The 24,627-nt window shown below is 37.1% G+C and overlaps 1 protein-coding gene across 1 annotated transcript in view; it reads right to left on the bottom strand.

Moving 5' to 3' along the window:
- MYO3A (myosin IIIA) overlaps positions 1–24,627 on the bottom strand; it is a 97,859-nt gene that overhangs the window by 60,127 nt on the left and 13,105 nt on the right. Inside the window, exons 4-7 of the mRNA XM_090142985.1 lie at positions 15,801–15,905; positions 14,842–14,941; positions 2,751–2,827; positions 1,306–1,451 (exon numbers count right to left, since the gene is read on the bottom strand). Coding sequence (XP_089999111.1) covers positions 1,306–1,451; positions 2,751–2,827; positions 14,842–14,941; positions 15,801–15,905 — 428 coding nt within the window. The remainder of the gene's footprint in view (positions 1–1,305; positions 1,452–2,750; positions 2,828–14,841; positions 14,942–15,800; positions 15,906–24,627) is intronic.

Raw genomic sequence — 24,627 nt, 5'->3', positions numbered from 1 at the left:
TGAATTAATCAGCTTACTGAACAAAGTGTAGGAAGAAACTAGCTCATTATTAGCCAGGTTTGATTTATCAGGAGATAATCAGAAGTCAAGTGAAGAACTAGATACAGATATACTGTAAATAAAAAATTCTTTGTTGATTTAAAATTTCTTATTCCAGGTACTAACGTCCAAATTGTTTTGAGTCTCCTTCCTTTCAATGAGAGGTGCTGTTTCCACTAAGCATAGTCACTTAGACAAAAGCAATTGCCTATAGATGAGGTGACTCCTTTACTGTTTAATCAGTTATCAAAAAATCAAAAACTTTCTTTAAGTTATGCCTAATGTTAATTCTTGAAATTTTGTGTTTTTCTTAATGAAATTAAAAGACAGTGGATTTTACATTTGTTCCTGGGCAGAGTGGTAGGCACCCAATATCTATAAGCGTATAAGCCAGATGGCTTTTTGAAGGCCTAGATGAAATTACAACAGTTTGATACTGCTTTTCCCCTAGCAAATAGAGGTGGGAAGAGCATTCATGCTCTGCTTCAGTGCCAAGTCAGCCAAGATGTCTTAAACAAGAAAGCAGTTTAAATTAATTTGGGTTACTTGGCTGAAAAGGACCTGGAGCACTCATATATGCTATGCGGTCTCATGTGCTGTGGTACTACAACTGCTGGAATGAAATCCACTGACTGCAGTAAGGTCATTCCCCATATTCTTAGAGACCAATGCTCTTTGAAACGCTGTAAGTGGTAATTTGGGTACTTCTATATCCAGCTTCAAAGAAAGCACAGAAGTTCCCAGAAATACTGCCTAAGGACAGCAATACTGCAGCTGGCAGGAACAGCACAAGCTAATGAAAGGTAAAGGACTAAATGTATGTGAACACTTTGCTTCAAAGGACATGTGATAACATTTGAAGACAGCTGTGGTGCCTGTTTGATACATTGGCTGACTAAGACTCTATATTACTATCACAATTCATTTTCAGATATGGCAATATATGAGAACAGCATATATGGGACTCACATGAGTCCAGTGCTTATGTCCTATGCTTGTGTATGTTGGGTTGCAGCAGTCCAAAGAGGAAATTTTCGTGGCTTTTTCTCAAATGCAGCCACAGTCCCCTCTAAACTTCTCAGGGGCTTTGCATGGTTGAAGCAGAGTCTCAGAAGATACATCTGGACAGAATACTTCTAACCTCCTCTTAATATAAATAGTATGAAGAAACTGTATGTACTTCCACAGTCAAAGTTTGAAGAAATGTTAATGGAAATTAATGCAATAAGTTCAGCCCGGCAAGAATTAAAAATATTAAGATACTACCTTGGTATTTTGAAGAGTGCCCTCATGGGGTGCAAATCAGCAAGGGGTGGATCTCCATCTCCCAGCTCTATTGCAGTAATACCCAGTGACCATGCATCACATCTGGCATCATAGGAGCTATCCAGCTGTTGCTCACAGGCAATCACCTATTAGAGGAAAAGACCTGGTCAGGAACAGGACAGTCAAATATCTGAATTTAAGAGCATACTCATAAATGGGGAAATCTCTTATTGGATAGAGATATTGGATAAAATAAACAGAACTGCTCTTATTTTGCAAGTTAAAACTTAGTGCTGCTGAAAAAGCAAAGCGTGACCTAGAGAAAGCAAGTCTTTTGTGAACACAGCCTGTTATCTGATCAGATGTCCCCTGATCTGTCTGAAGGTGGCAAATCTTTGGCTTATTCACTTGAAGGTAGAAAACTGCATTCCACTGCAAAGGGAAGAAGCAAGGAACTCAGCAACCCTAAGCTACTTTTCTGTAGATTTATTCCCAAAAAAGAACAAATGGAGTTACTCTGCGTTTTCCATGAACAATACAAGGAAGAAAGCAAGAGCTGAATTCACTATCTTCCATTGGGTCTTTATTCAGCCAATTTAAGGATGAAGCTAAGTTATCAAGAATGTGGTTGCCAATAGATTGCAGGAAATGTATTCAGTTTCATATACATTTCATCTCTTTCACAATGCCAGCTGAGCTAAGGATTTTTCATCCCTTTACCTAGATCTAAGGGTCTAGACCAATGAGGATAAGCAATGTATATCTATGAACACATACGCCCATAGAGTAATTTCTGTTCTACAAAGAGATGTACATGTATATATGCACATATATACATTTGTGCAGACACAAACAGTATAAGTACTAAGTATAACACTAAATAGTGTAACTAATTTTTTGTTTCCTTCAAATTAAAGCATGTATTTATATTCTTCAGCTGGAAAAAAAACCCAAATACACATAATACATCTTATTTATTCATAATAAACTGTTTCATTTCTTGCTGTTGCCTATAAATGCATTGTGTTAACACTTTCCAGATGAAGAAATTCACAAGTAAAAGCTCCAGTATATACAGTACCACCCTGGGCTCCATCCATCCACAGGGAGATGAGATACTATGCATAGTTTGTGAATTCGGAAGGTTGGAAAGGATCGGTGGTAGAACTCATTCCTCCTGAATGAAAATATTGAACTAAGCAATTCAGCTTCTTGCTCCCTCACTCTAACCTTGCAGTTTCAACATTTTAAATTAATCCTTGCAACTATTTAAGTAAATAGGTTTAAAACACTTTTTCACCAATCAAAATAGAAATACCCTTTAGAAGGTCCAGCAGTCAGGAAGAAGAAAGAAAAAAGAAGGAAGAAGAATGGAGAAAGAGCAGAAACACAGTATGTGACAGCTTTCATACCACTGATGAAATACGTTGGAACATGAATCTTACCTCTGGAGCCATCCAGAACGGGGTGCCCACGGAGGTGTTCCGGCGGAGACGAGTGCTGGTCAGCTGAGCAGACACACCTGGAAGAACCAAGGGAAGCTATAATCAGAGCAACTGCTATTTCCATCTGAGACAGTCCCTCTGAATGGTACCATCCTTTTTGTGTCTTGTCACGACACGACCTCCTCTGCAGGTATCTTTATTATATTATTCCAGTTCTCTGCTATAGGCCCAATCCTCAAAGTAATTGAGCACATCAGCTCAGGGTCTGTGCATTTGTTTCCAGCAACTTCAGCAGGACTGAGATTTAGTCCCCAGTGAGTATTTCATTAGTAATCTGACTCCATATATTTTGACTGGCTAATTACAGTTTTATATCCTGTTTTAAGAGAGTGGTAAAGCATTTCACGAGGTTAAAAAAAAAAAAAAAAAGTACTTTCCCTTGTTTCTTTTTTACTTCTCATGCTCAGTACTGACACTAGACCTCTGTTTCCTTATTTACATATTTCAGATTAAGAGCTATACAAGATACTTATCCTCATCTCTTAGCTGTTCTACCATAAAGACAAAGCAATAAAATGGTGAAATATCAAAAACACTTACAAAAACAGAAGTCTCCCCATTCTTGAAGCAACATCAAATGCCTGCAAATCAGCTTTGCAACATGAGCTGTAGTTTAAGGAATTAACTATTGCAGGCCAATACTTGGAAACTGGATTCTGAAATCTGAAAATTGCTTATGGTTTTAGATTAAAACACACACTGAAACATCAGGAATTCTAGTGAGCTACTGGTGAACTTCTAGTGAACTTCTGATCTGCCTGCTAACAATTTCCTGCCTTTAAAAATAAAGGTGGTATTGTTTGGAAATACTTCTAGTGTGTGCAAAGAGGAGAGTACAACATGGGGAGAAAACAACCCCTTTTTGCCAGTAGGTCCTGAACTATTACAGATTTACGAATCAAAGCTAACTGTGAGGTCCACCAAAGACATATTCTGAAGTTCTGATACCAAAGATAGTAGGAATGACACTTTTTTATGCTCTTATGTCAACTTTATTCTGATTGACACTGAAGCTATTTATTTTGCCTTCATATATAAACCTATTTTCTTTTTGAGAAAATAAGAGGCTTCAGTTTCACTCTGCGAATGCCATTTTATTATCTGAAATGTGAAGCTTCAGTGAGCACCAGTGGCAAGTTTAAACTCTTTGCATTCTCTGGTTTGAATATGCTTGACCTTACCTTCCTGAAAGCTCGGCAGATGGCTCAGCAATTTGTGTCAACTGCCCAGTGAAAATATACTCACTAAATTTTTGTCTGGATAGAATAGGATTGCTTAAGTTTTTTGTTTTTTTGATTTTCAGTGGAAGTCAAGAATCCATTGCAGGCTTGATCTGCTTTTTACTCTCAAGCTAAGCGTTCAGCTCAGATTCACAAATTATCTGCATTTGTCAATCACAGAAATGTACATAACTGCTGAAAATAGGGCAGCAAGATCCCGACTCCCAAATCAGCCTGTTCCTTTGAGACAAACTCAACCACTGCCTTTGCGGCTGCTCCCACTACTTCACTCAGGGCTTGAAAAAGCTGAATCTCTTCCTCCTTTCAATGACCATAGAAAGTCCAGCACAGTGTTTGCATCATGGAAAGCAGGAAAATACGAGGTTATACACGAAATCCATCAACCCTATTCCAAGTTCAGCCAAGCAGGGGCTTTGACTTGGTTTATTTGTTTTTATTTCTGGCCCACAGCAAAACACAACATTCAGAAAGTAAGGAGCAAGCACACATTACCATGGGGCTGTTGTAGTGGTACAAAAGGATACCAGTATGTGATCCTTGTTTTTGAAGGGAGAAGAGGCTACCCTCCCCTTCTACATGCTGTGGGAGTCTCCTATGGTGAGCTCTTTTTTGTAGACTTTGAACGGGAGCTGGGATTTAGATCTGCAGGCAAGGAAAGGCCCTAGCTGAATTTTTATTATTCCAGTGTCATATTTTGTAAATAATCATAACTTTCTGTGGAGATAAGGAGCAAAATATAAAAGACACATTGATGTGCACAATCTTCTGCCTATACACTTTTTTTTTTTTTTCCTGTTTAATAATTATAGTTCAAAGAGAAGGATTCCCCCCACACTTTTTTTTTTTTTTTTTTTTTTTTTTACTTCAGGAAAAAGCTGATTAAATTTGAATTGTTCACTAGTACTTTCTTCAGGCTTTTTGTTTGTTTGTTTGTATCCTCTGCTCTTAGCAGTAAAGTGGCATTTTAGATTAAGGAGTGTAGGTCTTATGACAAATGATATTTCCTTGGGCACTTTCTGTGCATAGGGGAAAGATGATGTAATTCCACACTTAGTAACATTTCTTCCAGCATTTCAGTAACCAGTCAGGCATATAGCTAGCCAGCTTTTTTAAACTTGTACATTTTCTAACAATAACATTTTGCTCCTCCCCCATCTGCTTTATTACTGCTTTGTTGCAAAGGGAATCAAATATTCTCCTAAGGAAATTTAAAAATACAACAAAAAGCAGTGTTTCAGTACACAGAAATTATAAATCTCATGAAAACTAACGGCTTAATAAACAAGTGCATTAGTAGTACCAGTGCACACCAGAGAATCTTTCCCAATGTGCAAAAGAACAGTTGGACAGTATATATAGTGCATACAGTTGGAAAGTATATACTTTTTTATTTTATTTGCTTAAATCAAGCATTAGGTTATGAATAATAACAAAAGGAAATTAGCAACTTTACATCATGAGTATTATATACACCTTTCATTGCAAAAACTGGCATATTAGAGTAACACTGAAAGTAAAGCTACCTACTTATGACCTTACTATTCAGTAAAGGAAATACAGGGCAGAAATGAGTCTCCTATTATTAGAGGAAAGATTTGTCTCAAAGTTACAGCCAATCTGAGCAGACACTGTTCTGATCTAAATTGAGAGGTTGTACAATGCTGTTTTATGATTATGTTCTGTGACAGAAGTATACACATTGTGCTGGCTGACGTTAACGAGAAAATTGTGAGCCCTAGCAAATTCTACTAAATTGACATTTTGCACACAGCAGGAAGACTCCTTCTTATATGTTCTATATGCACGTATCTGTATATAAAAATTCCAAGGGGCTTATACAATATGTATCATCATTCGGCTACTACTTCCATAACCATTTGTCATTTGTGCCTTCAGAGTCCATCCTCCTAGCAAAGCATTCCCTTTGCAACCCTTTCCTCCTGAATAGGATTGTGAACTAAATCCTCTTTCTAGCACTTCTTGAAGACAGGAGTGACAATAGCTTTCCACTGGTCTTTGGGACCCCCTGATCTCCAAGATCCTACAAAGATTATCAAGAGTGGTCTTGCAGTGACATCAGCCAGCTTCCTCAGCATTCATGGGTGCGGTCCTACAGTCTTTAAATCTAATTTGTTTGAATGCTTGCGAACCTAATCCTCCCACACCAAGGGTAAATTTTCCTTGTTCCAGATTTCCCAACTGGTCTCAAGGACCTGGAATTCCTAAAGACTAGTCTCACAGGTAAAGAACATGAGTATACCTCAACTTCTTTATGTCCATCACCATCTTATTCACTGTTTTAATGGATTGCCTTGATGCATGTAGCATTTTAATGATAAAACAGATTAATGTTACCAAGAAAAGGGCAATTGGAAAACTAGACTTTCCCAAACACTCAGGAAAACAAGCATTCAAAATGCAAGTCTTCAACTGAAATATGGCATATCCAGAAGCTAACCAAACAGCCATTTGCAACTCCAAAATGATCAAAAGCTTAGTAACTAAGAAGACCATATACATGAGCAGCCTAGGAGATGGAAAAAACATGGTTTCTAATACAAAACTAACAGGTATTAAGTAAATGAGGGATGAAAAAGATGAATTTATAGTATAAAACAAAAAACATAGGTAGAGACTTAGGGATTTCTGCACTATACATCTGATGCAGCATGCCAGTGAAGAAAGGCCTCCTTCTTAGGTGGTACCTTCCTTAAATGTTTTGATTCAGTCTGGCTGCCACTTTTGAGACTCAGAAAGGATTTTTCCTCTGTATGACAAGAAAAACCCAGGAGATACTCTCTTGTTATGTGACATGGTTTACCTGTTAAGATCATCTGGGTTACTAGCAACACCTATGCTGATGGGACAGGATATCTGAAACACATAAGGACGAAAATACTTCAGTGCAAACTAAGACATTAGATATAACTTTCAGGTTAAAAATGAATCTAGTATTCAGCAGGTGAGACAAGATAGTTTTTAATAACCTGCTTTTAGAATCAAAGAATGGCTTAGGTCAGAAGCAACCTTAATGCCCACCCAATTCCAGCCCCAGGACAGGGCTGCTCCCAACAGATCATGGTGCCCAGGGCCCCATCCAATCTGGCCTTGAATGCCTCCAGGTATGGGGCATCCACAGCTTCTCTGAGAAACCTCTTATCCTATACTCTATGAAACAGGATGTGGACAAAGAGAGGTTCCTGAAAAAGCCACAGAACTATGGGAAGAAGGTGGTGTTGAATGAATACCATGTAAAATGTATGGACCATAACGAAGAGGTGAGTAAATGTAATGACTGCTCAGAGTCCTGAGTAGCAATTATGGAGCAAAAATAAAATGACATAGAAAAGACAAGAATTTAGAAGTACTTATAAAGAAAGGTCAGACATACTTCTAGCAACCAGCTCTTGAATTACACCAAGGACTGCTGGTTTCAAGGCTAGTGTAGACAGTACATTCCTGTTCCATTTCAATCACCACATTTACTTTCATACTTAAGAACTGAATAACAAAGTATTCAAAGCTCAGAGCAAATATCCTTTGGGTGAAAATCAGGTTCAGTAAATTCTAGAGCCATACCTAAAACAAAGGAGCATTGCAACATGCTTCCTAGCCAGCCCTCTCACATACGAAATGGTCTGGGCTGGCTGCGTAAAGGAATCAAGAGGTGAATTTTGTGATCCTTGAGAAAACTAAGAGGAAGTCTTTGCTGGCCAGAAAGTGCGATTTTCTTGCTTCATGTGTCTCTGGAGTTTGACAATAGCTTTCTGTGTCAAACTTCTCTAATGTTTAAGCCATCAGTGACATCTTTATGTAAATTTGGAGGAAAAAAAAAAACAACATATAAAAGACCAAGTGAAGAGCTTATCCTGCATACAGCACTTGGCCACATGATTTGTTTTGTTGTTACTGGACAACACAAAGGTTTTCATTCACATGTGGCTCACACAAAAAGTTTCTGAGGACTAAACCTTCAACAAAGAATTAAATATTTAACAAAGAAAACGTTCCACAGCTCAAGTCAATGCAATCCATCTTATCCCTGCTAACCCTGGTTTGAAAAATTTGGAATTACTACTTTGATTGGGTTCAAAGCAGTCTGATAAGCTGCTCGTGTAGAAAGCTTTCTTCAAAGTTTTTTTGTTTTTTTTTTTAAAACTTTTATTGGCTTCTGTCATATTCCTTAGTAAATGCTTTTTAGAAGTAACATGTGAATGTCCTGCTATATGGTATGCAGAAATGACAACACAATAATAGCCTATTTTTGATCTGAATCAGTGAAGCAGACAGCTCTATTATGGATGCATGCTAGAATGACTAAGGCAAATACAAGTCTTGTTATGACTCATTGCTTCAAATAAACAAAAGGCAGAAACAAGTATTTTTGAATAGTTTCAAATAAAATTATTTTAATTAATTGTTTCATTTTTGCAGAATGATTCATACAGCATTTATAGCTCAAGCAGTGCAAGAAAAAGGAGATGCAAGGTATTCTGACTACTTCAGAATAAGCAATCTATAGAAGTTTGGAAAACTACTCAAGGTCATTCTCTTCAACATCAGCAGGACATGAAAAGTTGGAAATTATGATAATATATTAACAAGGACAGGGATTAAACTGTCCTTCCCCCAAACGACCCAGTACTCCACCTTGGATTACTCATATCTGACCTTTCAACCTATTCACTGAGCACAAAGTGGGTCTTGACTTGTAGCCTGCCCTGCACTGCACGCATTTGTGGCAGAGTGCTGTGAGCCTTCTCTTCCACTGTAATGCCATGTGTCTCACAAGGCTTGTCAGACTGATCTGTCATCAACCACCACACTATATCTGCGGTGGTTCCGTCCCCAAACTCTGACCCAGGACTTCTCAAGTTTTCCCCATAGGACTAGCAGAAAGCTCCCTTGTGCATCAGGAAATCAGTAATTAAAATAGATGAAACCCTTAAGATGGAGTCTTATCATGGGCTCATTAATTACTTTGAGATTGGCTGGCTATTTTGGACATACTTTACAGTGTAACTGATTTTACTATTCTTGCTTTGTCATTATAGCAGCTGCTGGCTCATGTATGCTTCAAAAATTTAGCCTGTTTAATATAGTTACTGAATTTCAAAGATTTTATGTGTATTTCTGCATCAGAATAGACATGAGTATCATACAACAAAATAACAAAAACACCTATGCATTCTAACTCACACTGATCAATTGTTGCTGAACACTACAAGTATTAAAGCATTACCAATATTCCATGACCCACAAGGAAGAAGTAGCACACTACTACTGAATGTTGCCAAAAGAATGTTGGCAGAATTAGTACAAGCTTGTCCTAGTGGGAAAAAAATAACCAAGACATTTAATTCATGAACTAAACTGAATTACAAAACAAACTTAATACCTTCATTTTGCATTACTTAGATGAAAGTAGGTATGTATATTAAAATAAAAGCAATTAATAAAAAATACACTACAAAAAAGATAGTGTACCACATTTGGCATGTTTCACAGAATTGAAATTTTGAATAATAAGTGGCTGTCCAGAAATGTCAGCTTCAGATTTTCTTGACTTTTAACTTTGGATGACTTCAAATGGCTTTAAAAGTATGATCATTCTCTCCATTGCAAAATAATAACCCTACTACACTCCAAACACAAAAACTAACCTGTGTCTATCTGGAGTTTCCAAACTACACGGAGGAAATAGTTCAAGTATTAATCAAAGCAACCTCAGTTCTTGATATGTCTAAATAAATAATAGCATCTTTTCCCCATTCCACTTTTTCCCCAATGAGTCATACTCAAGTTAAATCTACCGTTAGTCTAATCTGTCAGGCTACTATACAGCATGATAAAACTGTGTCAGCTACAGGCACAGCATGATATCTGAAACTGCATTTGGAATACCAAGACAATATTCACACATAGCTTTTAAATGCAAAACTTCTAATATTTGAAATAGTTCTCAGAAAAAGCAGAAAAATGCGAACAAAACGTCTGAAATACAAAAATAATCTTCACTATAGATACACTCCATTTATAACATTTTAAACATCCGATAGGTGTTTGAATTATAGAAATTGCAATCGCTTTATCCATAGTACTAAAGGAGCCCTTGAAGTCATTATACTATTAGCTACATGCAAAACAGTTTGTAATTTTCCACCATCTGCCAGCAGCAGTGAGATTCCATTACCTTCTTTCCATGTCTTCTACTGGAACCTGCTTTACCTATAGCAAACATTGGAACTTTCCTATCTATTGCTTATCCAGAGACTTCAGTGAGGGAGATTTTTAGATACCATTAATGAAATGCCTAAGAAACTGAAAATGGAGATTGTCAAATCGCTTGATATCCCCTTTCCCACCATGTCAATACTAGGTGAGCTGGGACAGTCACTGGATCTCTTGTAGTCAGAAATAAGCATAAAATTCAAAGCCTGAGATTTAACAGATCTGCCAACATTTGATTTTCATTATGGGAGCATGGTTATCTCTAATATCAATCTAAACATCTGACTTTTTTCTCCACTTTCTCTGACACCTTTTCAATGAACTTTCAGGGTAATAACTTAAACAGTCTAATTATGTGGTACAAAAGTGTATTTTCATGAGATGCATGGAAGCATATGGTCTTCAGCAAGGAGCAGCAGCATTGAAAAACTAAATGGTAGAGCACAATTTACACATTATTTCCTGACCACTTCCACGGCAACAGTGGCTCATCCCGAGATACTTCTAGTCTGTGACAGCAGGCTTCAGCAGCCCCAGAGAAATGTAAGCTACTTGTGCTCTTGTTCAAGACTATCAGCCTGCAAGGTCAGATCTCAAAAATACAGCTGATGAGGAATTTTCCATCAGCATTGTACTCTTCCCTTTTTAGCTAAAAGAATCACTTCCACGTGACTGAGATGTTTCAGAACTTTGGGGGGAAGAATGGCTCTTTCCTCACATGCAATTCCCCTCTGCCTAGCTTGATGACAGAAAGCTGTGAAATCAAGGATGCTCTTCTTTCAAAAACATTTAAGCATTAAAAGCTCTGACTTTCAAGCTTCCAAGCTCACTAAGAAAATATTTCAGAATCATATTAAATCTTTCAAAGTGAAATTTTACCTGGGCTTTATCAGAACAAAATTAAAATAACAATGATGATAATAATACAGCTAAGTTTTTCTCCCATTTTGGAACAGCACATTATTGACATATCAGAATTTCCAAAGGAACTTGAATTCTATCTTAGTCTAATATTATTTCATATGTGTAAGGCCTTGTTCAGCATCCTGATTTCAAGAAAAGAACCCAAATTAAGAGAGGCTGTTCAAATAAACAAGTATTTGTCACTATGCATAGATGTTATGCATACAGCTTTCCATTACATTGGTCACACATTATAAGATGTGGATGAATATATGAATTTTTATTGCAGATGAGGTGTGTTATGCATGCAAGTGACTTCAGGCCATTTTTTTGACTGGTGAAAGAACGTCAGGCACTGAAAGATATTTAGCCAGTAAAAGTCACAAGACTTTCAAAGTTACCTAGCATTTAATTCATTTGAATTTATTTGTTAGAACTTTTTGAAAAAAAAATACTAAGTGCTTATCTGCATATACAGTGATTAAAATTTATTGAATCCAATGGCAACAACCAGAAAACTGAGATACACATATAAAGGACTTCTGAAAAGTGAGAACAAAAAAATTTCCTACATAGAAAAGTAATGAGTAGCTGTAAGTATAATTAAGAATATTTATAAAAAAGGGAATTTGATTCATACCTTGCCTGTCTCAAATTCTTTCAATTTAATATATTACACGGCTTTCATCCTTTAAAGTCTTAGAGGACATTTATTTTAATGTAAAAAGTGTGCTTTTCTATCAAGTGTTTATCATATACTTAATAGCAGCTACACTTGAGAAAAGATCAGTTATTTATTATTTGCATCAATGCTGCAGAGGCAAACTTGGAGCAGTTGTTGCCATTCTCAGGTGTAACACCCTTCCCAAAGGTTTTCCTCGAGAACAGCCAAACAGAACAGCCAAACGGCTAATTCCCACAGATGTTTAGGTGGCTAGATTGCCTTCAGTCAATCTTCTGCTCTCACAGAGGAAAATACAGGCTTTATAACATATTTAGGAGTTAAATGAATTCAGGGACTGAAACCATGACTATGGGATTGGCCTAGTGATGATCCCCTTAGGTACTTTTCATTATCTGTAGTCAGAAAGAATGATTTTGTTTATCTCTGCTGATCTAAGTTATTGTACTGGATTGTTGTGCAGGGAGAGGATGCTTCCCTTGTAACAGTATTTCAAACTTCTGGGCTGAGCAATTTAAACTAAAACGTCTGTTTGATGACTCTTTGACAAGCAATTTAGCTCCAGAAGCATCAGTATAGAGATACTATAAACTCTTCCTTGATTTGATCATTAATTCCCTATTTGGGACTGTTTCCAAGACATGGGAATATTAACAGAGTAAGTTCTATACAGATTAAACATTATTACAGCAGAATATTAAAAAATGTATAAAAACTATGAGGAACTGAGACCAAAGGGTTCTTCAGGATCATCTCAACATCCATGAGCATTTAGGAGAACAGCACAGGCAAAATTATCTTAAGAAAGGCTCATTTCCTCTCTCAAGTGTGCTTGCTGGTTAAAGAAGTCCATAACCTACTGTCTCTGTTCCCTTCTACACAGTGGAAAATGATTGCGTGGTTGGTTTTGTTTGCTTGTATGTTTGGCTCCATGTAATAATTGGTTCAACCTAAAAGAAAAATTTAGTTTCCACTGAGTATCTACTAGGAGAGAAAGAAAGAGATTGTGTCTATGTGACTATATCATATCAAGTGGCAAAGAACTTCAGTCCCTGATCCAATGTTTATGCGTAAGAGTCTGTGTCAACATGAGAGATTTTATCAAATCACATTCTTGGCTAAAAAGTACACTTGGAATCTGATTAATGTGGGCTTAAATCCTCTTAAGTAGAATACTCAAATCTCCCAAATCCCATCTGAATACTTTAAACATCAGCCTAAAGGGTGACTAGTATGTCTTCCTGGATGATTTTGTGAAGATTGCATATTTTTTTTCCCATCTGAAACTATGCATTAGTAGCTGCAGATTGGCTTGCAGGGGGTGGGGGGAGAAGGCTATTATATCTAATTTAGGGTGCAGTTCCTACATTCCCTTGAAAGGACTACTGGCCCCTGTTCAACCTACGTAAACATGTCAACTTGTTTTTTGAACACTTTCTCATCTGTTTTGGCATCATAATTTTTCCCACAAGGTTTTAAGATTATTTTTCAATTACAGCCCTAGTAATAGATTGTAGTAACTGGGGAATAAAGAATTAAAATCCTCACCCCTACAGCTTGTACATTTTGGCATCTGCATACATGAATTAATTTTCAGAAGCATCGATCCTCCACAGCTCTAATTACCTTCAGCACCTTAGAAAATAGCATTCATGACACATTAAAAACCTGTGGGTAAAAATATTGATTTTGCTTCACATTAAACTTTCAGACAGTCATAAAGTACTAGTAAGTGTATGGCAGATAACACTGTAGATCTGGAGGCTTTGTAAATGAAAATTTTATCTGAAGAATAAAAAAAATTGAACATAAACACATACATTTTCAGAATTACTAACCCTAATAAGTGTGGGATTTTTTGTGTGTGAAGTAAGAGAGTTGTACAAATCTGTTGTACAGTCTACTGGCAGGAAGACACTACAGTAATGACAGTTAAGATCCCATGATTAGTTTAAACAGTTATGTATCAACTGAATAAATCTATCAACATGATAGGAGAGTAAAGGAAAATGAAAATTTTCCATCTTCCAAATGGAATCATGATATTTACAAATCAGCTGCTGTGCTATCAAGTAGTGACCTCTACATTAATTTAATCATTAGAAGACAGCGTGCTACCAGAAAATAACTGTTCACAATTGCAAGCATTGCAAATTTTCACTCCCCCCCTTACATAAAACGTCAGTAAATGTTGAAGGAAAATCACTGTGCTATGGTTGCGTCATTTATGTATTTCACTGCTTCTTTACATGTGGTAAAACTAGATGACAACATTCAAGAATCACTTAAGATCTAACAGACTTGATCAGAGCCTTTTAAATGGTAAGTCTTAGGTTTAGACTTGCCAACCAATAATCTGTTACTCTTCACAGAATCTGGAAAGTGGGAATTACCTACACTACATATTTGCCTTTGCTGCCTTCAAAAAGTACCTCTCATTTTATTTCAAATCAAACTAATGAAGTACATCTGACTGAGATGGAACTCTCCTATTTTTCACATTTTCTGCTAAGTTTTAAGCCCTTGCTGGTACAAAAGAAGGCTATTGACTATCAGCTTCTACCTTCACTGAACCAGCACACAGTCTGGAAGATCTAAACACCAACCTTTCTTTGAACTTTATTAACTTGTTTTGCCACTTCACTTACTGTGTCTGCCCCGAAGCATTTGACACTAACACCACGTTAAAACTTCTACTCTTTAGCCATTAGTAAAATGGATTTAAATCCATTTTACAAAGTTGTAAAAAAAAACACCGAGTCAGTGAATATTTTATATCTGTCAAGTTGAAAAGTGACTTTGATTATCCAAGTGATTTCAAATGAGATATTTTAAATCTTAATAAGAAGGTACTATATTTCATCTTTTCTGATTTGTTTGTTACTTTATTTTCCATTCTTCAGATGCACAGCTTGCATCTATTCCATTCTTCAGATGCACAAGCTTGCTTGTATATATAAATAAGGCTACATACCAAAATCCACAAGCTTGACTCCTCCTTCAGTGGTCAAAAGGATATTATTTCCCTTAATATCACGGTGTATAGTTTTGTTTTCATGCAAATGCTGAAGTCCCTGGAAGATGAGACAAATGTGATTTTTTACTAACAGCTCTGTTTTGTATTGCATTTGCAGAAACAGAAAAATCAGACAAGTATGAAAAACTAAAAAATGTATTTTTTTTAATCAAAAAAACAGAGATGCCATTCTTTCTGGGAAGATGCTTTGCACACTATGAGGAATTTATACCTTTTAATTGGTTGACATTATGTCAAAAAGAAATTTCAAGATAATAGAAGAAATAAAGCACTATAAGTCTATGCTATATATTACCTTTAGAACTCAAAAAAAAAAAAAAAACTGCTAAAGCCTGTCAATGAATCCACAGTGGAAAGTCAAATTCCAGATAAAGACAATGAGAAAGGAAGATACTTGACTTTGATTAGCCAAATTTTTTGAGCATTTGAATTCACTAAATCCGATGACCATTTTGCTATAAAAAGTACTTATATACTTATAAAGTATATATAAAATACTATTATACTATACTTATATACTTATACTATACTTATGTACTTTTTATAAGTACTTATAAAGTAACTTATATACTTATAAGTATATAAGTACTTATAAAAAGACATAAGAAGTTGAATAGTATTTTGGGTGCAATTTCTCAAAATAAAATAAATTTTGATGAGAACTATATTTACTGAAGAAATAAATCAATATTCAGGTATCAATTTCCATTCTCTTAATAATGAAACAAACAGATGATTTGTTCTTTACCTTGCTTGTTCAAAAAGCAAGCATCATTTTGATTTCATTGCACGCTGCCTTAATACATTGTATTAGAGGAGAAATGATTTTCATTCATTGAAAAAAAAAAAAGCATTTACTGAATATTGACTGTCCTTTCACTGAGAGCTTATCTTACCATCAGAGCTTCATGTAAGATGTAAGCAATTATAAGTTCATTCATTCTTTCACCTCTCTTCAGAAATCCTTTCACAAGATCAGTCACAGATCCACCATTGCACAGCTGCAAAAGATTACGGGAACATAAAAAGGAATTAAGAAGTGTTGGAGCAGCCACCTGGTTTTAGTTTACAGTAGTTTTTGTACTTGTACCTGAATGAGCTCCTTATTTGCAAACCACAAATTTGTTCATGTCTACCATTTATAGCAACAACAAAATCAGCAATTTGTACTAATTTTCCCACTGCTTTCTGCATTTAATGTTTCTTGCCCAAATGCAGTCTATTTCTTTGTTTTCCTATACAAATGATTGCCTGTCACTGAAATGGAATTAGCTTATAGAGCAATAAATTTGCTGTGAAAGCATGTTCCGTGGGGCACACTAATCGCTTCTTGTATTCATCATGTGGAACTCATCAGCGACGTGGATTATTACAGCATCAATTCTCAGGTATGAAAGCTAAATACAATGTGAAATGGACTTCAGCCATCAGAAGGCAGGTGGCACAGACACTCCCCTGATAGGAAAGTCTCACAAGCAAAACTTGCCTGTGCCAAGTGGTGCTTAACTTATAGTGTAGAAAAATGTTATATGCAAGGGATGGGCTTCATGGAATACAATGAAAGTGTGATGGAAAGCTCATTTTTCACTGAAACAGGGTGGGCCATGGATGTAAGACAAATCATAGCCCCTGCAGCATCAACCCCGTCAGCTCCAGATGAAGAGAGCCACAACCTACTGTTGTGCTGTCCTTTTTTTTTTTTTTTGTCTAAATCCTGTTAGACTCCAGGCCTTGCTCTCTTAAATGATTATCAATCACACATTATCAGCAAATCAGATTACATTGCAACATTTCATATGTTCATTTTTACCTCTCAACAGTTTTCAGTAGGAACAAGCAACAATGTAACTTGTCTCAGTCCGTAGCAATTAAGTACCTGCACAGATGAAATCAGTACTTAAACCCTTATCTATAAAGATAATTACTCTATATCCCCCTACCATACTCACTGACTGAAAAGCCATTAGCCTTCATGTGAGTAGCTGCTTCCAATAAAATAGTGAAACAAACTCTATGTTTTACACTGCATTATCTGTATTTGCAATATATTATCTGGTAGCTTTTATATGAAAATAAACATCTACATAAAACATTTTACCAAGGCAATACAACAGTGACTCCTTTTGAGTGCAAATACAGTCGTCTATTCAAGTTGATGGCACAGTATTTCATTGAAACCTTTCAACTGCAGAACACAAACATCAGGTACTTTCAAGATTTTTTTAATCTGTTCTTCTATACCTCTACATATTTCCTGTGTAGCAACTACAAAAACCAACCAACCAAAAACAAACAAAGCAAACCAAAACAACGTAAAAAAAACCCCAACCCTTGCACTTTGCAGCAACAAGCATGGTACAGGCTTTTGCACGCAAACATAAGGATAATTTTCTGACTGCTGTAGGAACCCCTCGGTTGCACTAAATTAGAACAGCATGAGCACATACACAAACACCGTCCAGTACATAGGTTTGGTTGCAGAGAGGTTTCCCCTGCCAGGTCAGTGAGCACTCTGGTCTGGTAGTTACTGAGCTGTATGGCAGTAATCTTGGTACTCACTTAATCTCACTACTAACTTTACTGTGACAATAAACATGCTTAGAGAAGAGAAAAACTCATACGCTTAAATGATGAGATGAAGTGCTTTGTGGGATCAGGGTCAGATTCCCAAACAGGATTGAATTTACTGTCTTTAGCCATTCTGGTACTTTTCACTATCTAGCATGCAAATTTTGCTTCACGTGGATAGATCTTCTGTTTTTGTTACAGAACTTGATATCTGAGAGCGTTTCTGTTCAAGGTAAAGAAAACTAACCCCAGAAAGGCGTATATCCTCTCTGTTGTGAGAGAAGGAAAAAATATCTCAGAACTCATCTTCTTCAGTACTGAGGCAGTAAATAACGCTGAATTTAATTGCCTAGAAAAGCCATGTTTATTTTTCCTTTCTTAAACATGTTGCTCTAACTAATTTTTCTATTTCTTCTGTCTGCTATAAGTACCTGTTATAAGATAACTATCAATTTTATTAGATTAAAAATGATATAAAATTCCAGGTGAATTAAGATACTAAAACTAGTAATTTTGGGTCATAGCAAAATTGAAACTTGGTATGTAAAAGCTCACATGAGAAGGCCTTGAACAGAAAAACAAAAGTCACCCACCCATCCCATTGGGTGATCCCATCTGCAATGATTTGGAGGCAGAGCAGCATTTAGGCAGAGCTCAGCTCAGGATCTCACAGACACAGTTTCTTGCATGTACAAGGCAAATTTACTTTTACTACCTCTTTCTCAGAAAGCTATAGCTTACCTAAATCAGACAACTTGTATTTTTCTGACCACTACAATAGGAGGGTGAGGGAAAAAATAAAAAAAAAAACCCAGAAGATAGAATGGAAATAGCTAAAAGGAAGAAAAGGGATTATGAAAATACAAACCACAATTAGAAAAGGAGATTATGGCCTACACCGTATCTGTATGCTCCGAGATGCGTGGGGTGGGGAGCGGGGGGGATGATGACGACAAAGATGACACAGATCGGCATTAAGCCTGTTCTATTTTTCTACAGGCCAAACAAATCCAGGTAAAACATTGCTGCCTGTCTCATTTATTGTTTCTACTGCCTATTTTTGCAGGCAAAGTGCCACATGTTGCTGCAGCCATACATGTAACTACACATACATACATGTAAACGTCAAACAGCAATTCTTTTTCCTGGCTCAGGCTATCGAATTGCATGTGCTTTCAACACAAGCTTATCACAAACACAGAAGAAAGTCCCTCTCAGAAAAAGCCAGGTTCCACTCTTCTATCTCAAAGCACAGGCTACAGAAAGATACTGCTTAATACAGTTCTGGTCCCTTGGAGATGTTGAACAAGATCTGGACCATGGCATAAAAACTTAAAAATTATAATAATGACTAAAAAAGAAAATGTGATTTAGATAATGAAATCCTTCAATAAGATTATGGGATAAATATTATTTATCAGTATGGCCAAACTGGAAGTTTTCTGGGCTGCTAAGAATAATGCAGCTTTAAATTATAAACTCTGCAGTTTCTTAGAAGCACACCATGCACAGCAAAACCTGTGCAAACTCCTACCAAGGCTGCTGTGTTTGAATTTAGCCAACTGCAATGCTTGTACAACAAGGAAGCATGAAGTCCACAGAGATATGTTTTTCAAATGTTCTTTCTTCTTTCTTGTGAAGCATCTAGAGAATAGAGGTGTTGGTAGCTATTGTGCAAATACACAGCCAAATAGTTAGTTCACGTCATGATTCCACATCATTTGTTAAAATATCTTCCAAATACCCTGATGGAGGTTGCTGTATGCATAAACAAGAAATGCACAGAGAACTCAGGTTGCAGATATACAGAGAAGCTAAGTGACTACCTGAGGTATGCAAGAGGGCTGCTTTTAAAGGTAATGACCAAACTGATACAAATGAGACATGGGCTCTTCTGGGAGAACAGAGTAATAATTCTATTTCTCTCCTACACATTCTCCCTTGAAAGCACAGATATTTATTGTGGTTTGTATCAGTTTTATGAAGCCTACTTTAAGCATCCAGTAATCCCCAGAGGAGAACTGGATACAGGAGAAGAACTGGTGGCATTTGTTAGCTCTCAGGTAGTTGAAAACGTAATTTGAATTGACTTTCTCAGTTCAGTGCTTGGATACCAGAAATACTCTGGTACTTGAAATGCTTGCAAGGAAAAAGTCAAGTGGGTCCTTCAGTTTGATCTGTTTTCAGGAAGTCTCCAAAGGTTACATTTTCCCAATAAAAGGTAGAAAAAAATACTTTTCTTTTTAATATTTGAATAAAATTAGTTTAAAGAGACAAACTCATTCAATGTGAGAAATGGCAAAAGAAAATATTAGCGATCCTCCAGCAGGCAAACTATTTATAAATGTCATCTTGATAGATTTGTACATGAGTAATTTCCATCCATTTAAAGTTAGTCACTTCTTCTATTGTTTCCTTTTGACACACAGGTATTTTCAGTAACTGGCTCTATTTTCAGGGCTCGCTCTGATAGAATGCTAATAATATCTGCATACGAAAGCAACTAAAGAGGGGCAAAATGTAATCTCTGGGCTACTGAAAAGGGGGGGTAGAGAAGACAGAGACAGATGATTCCTAGAGGTATGCAGCAAAAGGATGAGAGGCAACAGTCACCAGATGCAAGATGGTGGATTCCTGCTGGACACAAGGAAAATATTTCTCCCACTGAGAGTGGTTAAGCTTTGGAAGACATTGCTAAGCAAGTCTATACTATCTAGGTCCTTGGAGATATTCAAGACATGAATGGAAAAGACCTTGTGTAAACTTGTAACATTAATCATCTTTGAGGACGGAGGTGGGTCCAATAATCTCCAAAGGTCCCTTTGAAGCTGTATTTTTCTCTGTCTAGTAATATTTGGATTTTAAAATACTTAGTCCTTAATTTGAACATTTGGACACCAGGGAAAAGGACCGAAGAATTCTTGCACACTGAAATCAGAAGGAAGAACTTGAAAGGAGGTTTGATCCATCTGAAAATGCCCTTATGACTTCCATACGGGTTCTGAAGGGCTCCTCCCTTACAACTTCCTGGCAGGCAAAAGGCAAAGACTCATCCTGGGATAACATGTAGTCCTCCACCCACCCATCTGACACAACCTTGTGCTGCTGTATTTGAGCTATTAGTATGCAGAACTATCTTCTGCAATAGATTTATAAAATAGCGTGATTCTAAGACACGTCAGTTGAAATTGCTATCACATCACAGTCATGCAGGTGCTCTTTAAAGATCTTACTCACTCTTCATCTGACTCAGCTAATACATTTCTGTGTGCAGCTCTTCTTGATTCTGAAGCCCATTGAATAATGATTCAGCAGCAGCGTCACGTTTAAGAGAACTATTAGTCACACTTTTGTAAGGTCTGTTACAGCCTTCAATCACCCAACTGCTCCTGATGTATGCATCTGTGCTAAGCTGTCAGGTGACATCTGCTTGCATCCTGCAGTTGTGAAGGCACTTTCATCTTACTTCAGTAGCTTGGATTTGAACGACTACTACTATTTTCCTTATCTTCACAGGCTGCTCAGACATCATGTAACAGATCACATATGCACAGCTTAAGTCACGCACAAATCATAGTTATGAAAAAGTAGCACTGTGGGAGGAAGGGGGACTCCAACAAACAATCTAGATCACTGTATTTGCACTGAGTGAGGATCCAGCATCTTTGGGTGGTCTTTCACAGATATTTGTTTAACCTACTCCCAAAAATCTCCCAGTGAAGGTAACTCCAGCTTAAGTAGCCTGCATGTCACTAGCCCCACAGTGAGAACATTTTTTTCTACCATCCAAGCTCAGTATTCTTTGCTGCCAGCAAAACTGCTTTATTTTTACCCTTCCCTCCAGTCTTCACTGAAAATAAAAGATCATTACGTTGTATTTAACAACATCTCTGACTACTGTCACGACATGCCATTTTTCTCTTTTGTGGGCTGAAAACATTAGCTGCTGTAACCTTCTGAAATGACCTGTTTCGTAAACCTGGGCTGCCTGCAATTTGCTACTGCAGTCTACATGTGTCTACTCCATTTTATCCTGTCATTCCAAAAAGTTCCTCAGTATGTCACACTATGTGACACTATTCTCCAGTGTGCCTTGTAACTCATCTAGGTGTCCAGTTTGAACTTTTAATGTGAGCTGTGCTTCATCACCTAAGACATTAATGAGCAGAAACAGGCCAACAGCAGATGCCCAGTAGTGGTTCTGCCAGCTCAAAAGTGAACTACTTACCAGTATTTTTGGAGTTCAGGTTTATGAAAATATGGTTATCTGCTTTCCTGTTTATGTGAAGTTTCAGTAATTTCCACATTTTCTTCACAGAGATGTCACATGGAACCACATCAATTCTTACAAAAAACATGATGACATCTACTGCTTTTCCCTTCCAACACCAGTTATTTTATTAGAGATTTTATTAACATGAATTGTGGCCCAGTCCAAGTTGGCCATCTTTATTTTGCTACTGGGTTCTAGGTATTTCAACACTGTTTTCTACTGTTCAGTTCTGGAATCAATTTAGGTATCAACATTAAGATGACTGTTCAGTATTTCCTTCACTGTGTAAACACACTGAATATTCTTCTATCCCATTTCTCTCTCCTCTTAGCACAGTCTCGTCCTTGCCACATCAGTCTTTCTAAGCTTACAGTTAAATGCTTGTACCTCAGTTGTGCATTTTTGTTTTTCTTTTAGGAAGGCTTTCTGAAAGGTTAAAAGAAATAAATGCTGATGAATTCTTACTGGTCTCCTACTGTTCTTCTACTTTCTGTCCACATCAGCTAATTTGCTATTGTGCATTCAATGATTTCTTTTAGTAACTGCCAACTATCCCACTTTTCTTCACTTTGTATGCTATTTTCCTAAGCACAGCTACCTACCTACCAGTTCCCCAAGCTTGGTGAAGCAGTCTTTTCAAAAGCCTCCTATCCTTACTGCACTGTTCCACTAACCTTTCTTTCCTCACAGAAGTGAACAGAATTACGTTAGAGTTTTTTCTCTTAGATTTCGTTCATCCACTTTTCTAAATAGAACTTCCCTATCAGAGCAGATTCAACCTGATACAGCTGTTTCCTGTATTCCTTTCTTTGCCTTCTGTCTCCAAGAACTTGATAGACTGCATGTATCAACACTGACTGACACACAGTTGTGACCAGAATTCCTATTCTCTTACATATCTCTACAAATGTCTGCAGCCAAAATGCTCATTCCACCAGCAGCATATAAAGCCAATCACAAGTACTTACATAAGTCTAAACAAGAACCCTTCTCTAAATCAGTTTCTTCAATGGGCCAAGTGGCTTAGCATGCTGCTCCTTTCTTAGGGCATATTCTTAACTTCACATGAAATGAAGGAAAGATATGTGCTGTGGCCTCTATTGTTCTTCTAATACTATTACAAGATAACCCATAATCAAAACAAACCATAACAACACCCTAGGCTTTTATGTAACATTGATTGCTTTCAATTTAGCGTGAATGAAATGTATCACTGAAGCAGACATCTTTCCTGAGTTGTTATTTAGCTTCAGTGATCACAGACCACACAATATATGTAATGTTGCTCTTTTACATCATCTAGCACCCTCGGGGCTGTTAGTCACTGCCTCATGGGTGCTTGTTGTTTCTGACTTTCTTAGGCTTGGCTTTTAGCCTAGAGGAAAAGTTTGCTGATTCCATCTCATGCAGTGATGGTCTTCAGGGTCTCTCCTTTTTCTCAGTCAGAACACAGAATTATAGAATGGCGTGGGTTGGAAGGGACCTTAAATGTCATCTAGGCCATGGTCAGTAGAGAGCCTGGGACTTCCTGAACAAATGCAAGAGGCAGTTTACCAAGATGGAATATTATGCTACAAAAACCTTAGCATAAATCATAATTTTATTGCTATTATATATAGCACAAGAAGCAGTGGTAAAAATAATATTTAAGATGCAAAACCACTCATTTGGGTAGGAAGAAAGGAGGCCTTAAGTTCGAGATCAGTAACATCAACCTATTTCTACTGACTGCTACAAACTTAATGAAGGCTCTGAAAAACAAAGCCTAGTAACCAGGCAGGGTGGACTGTTAACAGAGCGCACCTCACAGTTTCTATTGCCTGCTCAGAAGTACACTGCTTTTGTTCAGTCTTTACCCATTGGAGAATGCTTCAAAGCATCTTTCTCTTTTGTAGCATGTAGAATCATGCATCATTTCTGCATGATTCGGGATTTGGACTATAATTTCAAGTACTATCATGTCCACACTACACAATGAATTTCATGACTGCGTTCCTAGATGAAGACAATAATTCAGTATAATCCACTGTAATTTAAATGACTGCAATAGAAATCGTCCCTATTGAGTTTGAGAATAAGGTTGGGGAAGCACAGATCAAAGCAATGGACCTTGTCTCCAGGCTTTTCACAAAAAGAGGTAAGCTGAAACACTCATCCTTAAAGGCAATTCCTCTCAACTCAGCAGAGTGCAGGACAGGTCAGTTTAACTGCTCTCTGGAGGTGCCTGCCTCTCTCCAGTGACTGCAAAAGGAACTATGGTGACTCAGCAACTGTGATGGGACCTTAAAGGAACAAGAATATTAAGCAGAACATACCAAGACATACGGAGAATTTTGTAAGAAATAAAAGGACTCTGAAATCAGAACTTTTTTTTTTTTTTTTTTTCAAGGCAGGTCTTTGCTTCCATGGTTTGGCTTCAGCTAAGTCAGCATTCTTCTAAGCTGCAACTGACATCCTTTTCAGATCCCACAGCAAGATTGTTTTCAGCAGACCTGACTATCTGCTTTCATCAAATCCCAACTCCTGGCTCACAGCTGTAGTGTTCTTCTCCCAAATTTTGCAGCCCCCAGCCCTTCTCTGCCTGACAAAGACACAGAGCAGGAAGCTCCCTCCCTGCAGACAAGTCCACTTGTTCTCATTACACACTGTATAAAAGGACCCAATGAACTGAGAACAGAAACAGCGAAATTATACTATCATACTGGAGTTTAAGCTACAGATGTCTAATAAAAAAAGATCTCATTCCAGTAAGTCTCATAATGATTGATGCTAACTGCAACCAAAGCTTAGGGAAGCTAGGAAGCTTGGTAATCTGAAATTTAAGCAATAGATACACAAATTTATTTTGGATTTTTATAAAATAATCTCAAAAATAAGACGTA

This window comes from Phasianus colchicus, chromosome 6 (assembly GCF_987193195.1).
Source record: "Phasianus colchicus chromosome 6, bPhaCol1.hap1.1, whole genome shotgun sequence".
Classification (NCBI taxonomy): Eukaryota; Metazoa; Chordata; class Aves; order Galliformes; family Phasianidae; genus Phasianus; species Phasianus colchicus.
This window is presented reverse-complemented; position numbering and strand designations above follow the sequence as displayed.